The sequence below is a fragment of the Topomyia yanbarensis genome, chromosome 1 (genome assembly GCF_030247195.1).
Source record: "Topomyia yanbarensis strain Yona2022 chromosome 1, ASM3024719v1, whole genome shotgun sequence".
Classification (NCBI taxonomy): domain Eukaryota; kingdom Metazoa; phylum Arthropoda; class Insecta; order Diptera; family Culicidae; genus Topomyia; species Topomyia yanbarensis.
The window spans coordinates 141,703,013-141,710,612 of NC_080670.1; the positions used below are offsets into that span (position 1 = coordinate 141,703,013).

General features: G+C 35.7%; 1 protein-coding gene across 1 annotated transcript; it reads left to right on the forward strand.

Annotated features, from left to right (window-relative positions):
* Positions 1-798: 798 nt before the first annotated feature.
* On the forward strand, positions 799-5,342 carry LOC131696350 (large ribosomal subunit protein eL37A). The gene is made up of 3 exons (XM_058984898.1): positions 799-907; positions 1,193-1,328; positions 5,104-5,342. Exons 1-3 carry the CDS (start codon positions 905-907, stop codon positions 5,232-5,234), a joined length of 270 nt encoding a protein of 89 aa, XP_058840881.1. The 5' UTR covers positions 799-904; the 3' UTR covers positions 5,235-5,342.
* The last annotated feature ends 2,258 nt before the right edge of the window (positions 5,343-7,600 follow it).

Sequence of the window (7,600 nt, forward strand, 5' to 3'; positions counted from 1 at the left end):
TACTTCCGCGATTATTTGTCGAAGAAAGAGAAATATGGACAAACAAAATCTAAACCTCATTATAAATCATATATGGTACGTATGCTTCCTTCTGGTAAATTTCTTTAAAATATCAAGTTTCTTAATTTTTTTAGATTCAACAGACATACGAACGCATGAATCCCAATTATGATCAAGTTTAGTGTTACAAAGTTAGAAATAACAGCTCCCGACTCTTAGCCTACATAATGCGTGAGTCGATTTCGGCGCATAGCCCCGAAAAACTTACTGTATTTAAATAAATTAGATAAATAAATGTTTATGTATGTTTTTACTTCTCTAAAAGAAATTGAAGAACAAAAATTTTATTTACGCATTACTGACTTCTTCTAAGAAGTAACAAATAGGTATTTTTTACTTCTTCAAGAAAGTAAAAACTATACATTTAGCTTTGCAGACATGAGTACAAATTACTCATTTTATACTTTGTTGAAAGAGTCAAAACTATGCATTTTTTACTTTGTTGTGTTGAGTAGAAAGTATGCAGATTCTGACGTACATTCTGTGTACACAAGAGAGAGTAAAAACAATATATTCATTTTATGGGTAGTCCCACTTTCCCTCCAAAGTGCGTACTTCATAGTTATAATAAAGTTTGTTGTGATTACCGGGTAGTGACTTTACTTAAGGAATTCTATCTGGCCACCCTGATCCCTGATGAGTAGAAGTCACTCACGTTTCCATGAATTTGACTGAGTGTCCCGATTTTCATGAAAATTATCGTTTGGATCTTGTTTTCTTGCTATCGCAATCGTTATTATAGCTGTCAGTTTTGTTTCCGGTAGATTGACAATTGCTCTTTCCGTTTTGTTGTAGAAAGTGTTCGGACTTGGATTTGTTTTCTCTTGGCGTTTAATATACTAAAATGGTTAATATCGTTCAACTATTATACCATACTATTCGTTCTTAGTTTGCGATTGTGAATTATTTGTGGGAGCAGAAAATTTGTGTTGCTCTACGGGAGATATGAACGAATTATAGCAGACATTAGCATGTTCACTGTGTGTTTCAGTACTTCGGTGGCCTGTTGCGCTGCGTATTACATAGGTTCTAAATCATGTAAACAGTATAAACATACGTTTTACTGTAATTCGTTCGATCCCGTTCGAAAATGTATTGCGATCATACCTTGATACCTTTTTTCCCTTTATAGACCAAGGGTACTTCCAGTTTTGGAAAACGCCGCAATAAGACCCACACGCTATGTCGTCGGTGCGGCAGGTCTTCTTACCACATTCAAAAGCACACCTGCTCGCAGTGTGGTTATCCATCGGCTAAGATCCGCTCATGTAAGTATTCACGTACTTGTGTTCAAACAAATACTATTATAAAGCTCGGTTCAGACGATACGTCAGCTTCCGTCGACAGCACGTCACCGTTCCGTTAGAATATAAGTTGAATGTATTTCTCATGAGTTTATGTTTTGAACGCCGAAACGTTCCGTGCCGTTTGTTGTGTGTGAATACTTCCATTTAATTGCATGTAACTACTTTTAACATTCCGTTGGCGTACCGTTGACGGAAGGCTGACATCGTTTAAATCGTACTTAAAGCGTCTCTTCCTTCTGTTATCATAGGAAAAGTTTAGTTTTTCCCATGTTTGGAACAGGCGTAGAGTAACTAATCTTACCGATCAAAATGAAGATAATCATAGTTTCTCTTCGTTAAAAAGTAAGAAAACAGTCCATCCGTGTTTAGCCTTAGATTGCAATTATGTCTTGGCTACAAACAAAATACACGCTTTTTCTTGAAAAGGGTGATACTAGCAGTGTTACCATTCAAAGAAAATCAACAGTGAATATTTCCAGACTTGGTTTTATTTCCTATTTCAGAACTATTGTGTTTTTTACATCCTAGATTGCATGATTCAGTGATCGAAACCCAAAACTTCATAAAGTATTTGAAATTCATAAATTAAAATTTGTTTTTGCTATTTAAATCGACAAAATGATAGTATCGCCCCTTTGGCGATTGTTTACTTTTTCGGTCCCACCTATCAGCATTAAAGTATCGCCCTTACGTTTTTTTAAAATAACTACCATTTTACACCACCGATTTCGTCCGGGTTTTTTCAATAGCGATCATTGTTACTATTTACAGCTGGTATCAGCTTGATAATCCTGAAAAATGCGAAAACAGTTTCGCCTCTAAACTGCTAGCAAAATAAGTATCGCCCTGTTTGCATGGAGCGTGGAGGGCGAAACTTTAAATAAACAAACAAAAATACAGTTTCGCCCGATGTGTTTTTTGCTGTAGTTTAAGAAAGCAATATCGTAGAATCCAAATTTTTAGGTTAATTTGTTGCGTTTTAAAGCCGTCATTCGCATGTATGAAAAAAGCCTTATGTTTACATTTGTAAGTATCGCCCAAAAAAAGCGTTGAAATGAAAAGGATTTCATGGCCGGTCTAACTTGTTTTTCTCGATTGCTTAATACTTTCGAAACATTTTAAGCATAATTTTTGAAAACAACGCATTTTTGTTTTTGACAGTGCACTACACCGGTGTAGTCGGTGCTACACTCATTCAAACTTGGGTGTAATCAGTCTATTGGGGTTTTCGATTGATTGCCAATGGTGTAGTGGAGTGCACTGAAACTGCACCGTTTTTGCACTTCTGCTAGAAAGTAAAAAACCAGTGCAATCCACTACACCGGTATCAATCATTCGAAAATCCCATATCTCTTTCTTTACACTACACCGGTGTAGCATAAACAAAAACGAAAACGCTATAACAAAAGTAAACAAACTGATATCACTCTCCGCATTCTAAGGGTGCTTACAGAGTGGCGGCGAGAAGCTGAGCTGGCGCTGGAACTGACATTAGAATGTGAGATGCGAGAAACCTGCTTGCTGCAAACCAAATGGGTGATGTCAGAGTGAAAGCTGAGCGGATCGGCGCCGACTGCCTGCTTTTACTCTGTCAGGGTCCTTTTGATATGCTGCGAGCAGGTTTCTCGCATCTCGTACTCTAATGTCAGTACCAGCCCTAGCTCAGCTTCTCGCGGCCACTCTGTAAGCACACTGTCTTTGGATGTATATACTGGAAAGTGGTAATGCTTTTGAAAAATTTACGTACGCAATAACGAACAAGCTACTGACACACCAACATCAATACGGTTATAACGCAATAACGAACAAGCTACTGACACACCAACAGTGCATCAATACGGTCTCGTCATTTTAGGTTTCGTTAGTTTTGGTGCTGCTGTAATACACGTTATTTAATTTTAATCAATTTTTGTAACTAAATCATTAAATTTTCTACTACAATCTTTCTACTAAAATGCTAAACAAATTTGATGTTTCTATAAGGGGGGTATGAGCGTGCCGTTCCGTAATCCTGAAAAATATAACAAAAGTACATGTCATGTTACTCAAAGCAGCACTGATACACTTTCAGCACATTTTATTTTCAATTTTTGAAATTTATCCTACAGTAGATCAAACCTAAATACTTGTGACAATGCGAGCGCAAATAAGATACTAAAACCGACTAATTCAAAAATGCTTTAAGAATGGTGCTTAGAAGAAATTTACAAACTGCATATGTTTATTCTCCTCAACGGATACAGCCTGCGGAACAGATCAGGCATAGAATTGAGTAAATAGAGTCACCAAAATCGACGAATCTGAAATAGCGAGTGCAACAAAGATACCAAAAATAACAAAAGTAAAATGACGAAACTGTGAACGTGATACTAATAACATCGTAACTTAATTTTTTCTTCATAACGCTCTTCTGAATGTCTTGATCGCGAATGTTCATTCTATGAAAATTCACCTTTGGGGAATATTCTGGCAAAATAATTGGTGTAAAATTCGGTATAGTTTTTAAATAACATTCAAAACATAACTTAGAGAATGTCATTGCCCTTTTGGGCCAAATGTGAGCTTTCTGTTTTCAAAAATTATGCTTGATTTGTTTTCGGATTTGTTTTGCGAAGATATAAAAAGATTGAGCATTGAGATATCTGAACTTTAAAATAAGCACACTGAGATTTCGTTTTTTATACTACCCCCCTTTCCGTAAGCTCAGCAGTGTATTGTTTTGTTTCTTCAAAAGGGTAAAAAGACTTCTAATCAAACTTGTTTCGCTTAGAGTACTCTAGTGTGCTTATGATGAAGGAGAAAACAACGCATTTAAAGGAGCATGAAATTTGACCTTCATAATAGAAATACGTCAAATTTCATGCTCTTTTGTAAGTCGTATCACAGAGAACAGACATATAAGCTAGAGCAATCCTTTCTGAAAACCCTGTGTAAATATTTAAATGAAAATACGTTGAAAATCACAATCGCATACAGGTTCGTTGCATGCATGAATTACCATTGTATCCAAGTTTGCACGCAACGCCCGTATAGCGTTTGCTGGCCGATCGTAGCGCCGACTAGTGGCACGTTGCTACTTGCTGGTGGCATTTCAAAACGACAGTTTTATTTCTTACATTCAAAACTACTTGTATGTCGTTTCGCTCACTATTCCGATGCAGAATAAAATTAGGTCATGTTCAGGAGTGTTTTATTTTATATAGGAGTTTCAAAGCAGAACTGGAAATGAAACATGCACATCCCCAGCAGAGCGTTTTGTTTCATAATTTCGAACAGTTATGTTTTAAAATTTAAAACTTATGCGACGCCGCTCTATTTGCTGCTGATTTCAAGAGCATGTTCATGAGTGTTTCAATTCGAGATTCATAATTTTGACAGTTCTATAATATAAAACTGAAACGAATTTTAAACTGAATAGAACACCCGCTTAAACTGCTGCTGAGGACAGCAAGTTTTAGTTTCGAAATTCTCGTTTTTATATTATAGAACTCAAAATTTTGAACATGCCCTTAACATTATAGCAAATTAAGAGAAATCAGCAGAACAGAAAATTTGTTTACAATCTTATTAACCCTTTTGTCAATATAGAATTCGCCGTGTAAACGTTTTGTTTGCCTACCTATTCAAACGTTAGAATGGCATAATATCAATGCAGTTGGATAAGTCTATAGATATACCTAGCACATAACATGTCTCCATAAGAACGCATATATTTCAACTTGGTTTTCTTTTACAGACAACTGGTCGATCAAGGCCAAGAGGAGGAAGACTACTGGTACTGGCCGTATGCGCTATCTTAAGATTGTCCGACGCAAGTTCCGCAATGGATTCCGCGAAGGGCAAGTCGCCAAACCCCGCAAGGCTTAAACAGTTGTGCTGTTGGCAAACGTTGAACTCACACTAGTGAATGTGCGCGTTCATTGTAAAACAGCGGTGACCTGTGGAGAATAAAAGGTTTATTTGATGAAAAAAAAACTTGTCATTAGCTTCCTATAAAGAAATTGTCCCTGTTGAGACCCAGTAGTAAGATTTATTTGAGATGATTAATTGCTTCTATGAAGGGGTTACATACATAGGGAAAAATAGATCGAAAGTTACAGTACTTCCAAGCGCGCGAGCGTCTACCATGAGCAGTAGTAACTTAAAATTTTAAACTCGTTTTTCTCAAAATGTTTTTCCAAAAATGGTTTTCCCGTGATCACGATTGCCGAAAAACCACTCAACCGATGTTCTTTAATTTTTTTCAATTTATCGTAATTAATTTTCTCGTGCCTTAACGATTCCTTTTTTGTGCATACATTTTTACTTTGTAGATGAGAATTTTTTTAATTCAATTTTTAGAGCTTAAAACAGCGATTTTTTAGGAAAAACGTTCCCGAAGGCAGGATAAAATTATTATTTATTAAACTAATCGTTAAGGTTGGACAGAAAGTTGGCAAACATTGAAAACGAAAGAAGCAGTTTTTTTTCCACACCGTGTGTTAGATCTTCATAAAAATCAATCAGCAGTAGGGTGATGAGCCTATTTTAGCACCATTAGGGAGAGGGTCGCACTATTTTTTGAACAACTTTAAAAGAAGCCATATTACCTATAACCTTTCTCAGAATAGAGTATCAGTGTACTGTTTCTTAAACATTTATATAATGCTTATTTAGCAGAATTGTTTCAATTTTCAGCACAAATGAAAATAAATGTTCTATTCTGTGCATCTATTCCTAGGGGTAGATCACTCTAAGAATGTATAACAAATTTGCATCAAATTAGAAAAAATGCATTTAATTTCCATTTTTGCATCAGCTTGGCACTCCCTCGCAGAAAAGTTTGTTTAACAAACGTCCTACGCTGATCCACTTTGTTCGACGTTTTGTTAAATGTAGGGCTAGTTTGTCTGTAGGGTTTTGACGTCTTACGCGCAACGCAAACCACATTGCAGGCAACGCAAAAACATTGCACGCAACGCAAAATACATTATGAATTTCTATTTTGATGGAAAGAAATGCATTTAATTTCGCTGATTTTTAAAAATGCATCACAAGTGATCTGCCCCTAGATCTATTCCCACCTCATCGATCCAATTATCTCCTCATGGGTGTGCCGATTTCCACCTCATCGAAAAACAATCTAGTTGAAACGCAATGCCTCATATTCCATTTGCGTCGATTCTAACTAAGTATCCAGATCATTAACGCCAACGCGTGATTTGTAAAACAAATCATTCTGCTTTTTTCAGCCGATCAAAACAACGGAAACGAAAAACTACCTAAAATTGAGTTCCTTTGACTCAATCTCGTGGTATCGTGGGGGGAGTTCAAATTAGGTAAACCGTGTTAAAGGTAGTTTCCATTTAAGGTTGGACAGAGAAAGGGTAAAATTCGCAAACGAAAAAAGCAGTTTTTTTCCACACCGTATGTCAGATCTTCATAAAAATCAATCAGCAGTACTGTAACAACATTCTACATACGCTGATTGATTTTTATGAAGATCTGACATACGGTGTGGGAAAAAACTGCTTTTTTCGTTTGCGAATTTTGCGCATTTTCTGTCCAACCTTAACTACGACAAAAATTACAACTCATTGATAGATTTTTTATACTCAAATTTAAGTTGAATTTACCTAATTTTGAGTATACCTCAAACAACTCAAAAGTACCTTCCTCCACGGAATACCTCGATTGAGTCGAATCTCTCGTTTTGTTTTTGACAACACTAATAAGTGCGAAAGCGACGCACAACTCAAAAGTACACGCAGAAAAATAATTTTTAATATCAAATAATATGAGGGTTGAAATAATAAATTTACCAAGTTGTTCTGTGTTCAATAAAAAATGCGTGTTTATATAAATAAAACAGTTGTTGAAATAACTCTGAAAAATTTATTGGATCAAACATGGAAAAAAGTTGGACTAAAATTTTTTTGTTGTTGATTATATCGTAACAACAATCGAAACAACAAAAAACTTTGTTGAATCAATATGCTCGTTTTGTTGAATAAAACTAATAAAATATTTGGATCAATACATGTCAAATGTTCAATACAAAAAACAATTTTGTTAAATCAAATAATATTTTTTATTGTTTTAAACATAACAAATATTTGAATCAACGCAGTAAATATTGGCCGTTGACTTATTGGCCCTTCTCTAAAAACAGACTACAAATGCAGTAATTTTACGCAGTCAAATCATTCTGGAACCGGTTCGGAATCCTGAATGGATTCAGTATGGCCCAGTCA

Coding starts and splice junctions, on each gene's coding strand:
- LOC131696350 (XM_058984898.1), top strand. Junction 1,329..5,103: donor ATCGGCTAAGATCCGCTCAT/GTAAGTATTCAC, acceptor TTTCTTTTACAG/ACAACTGGTCGATCAAGGCC.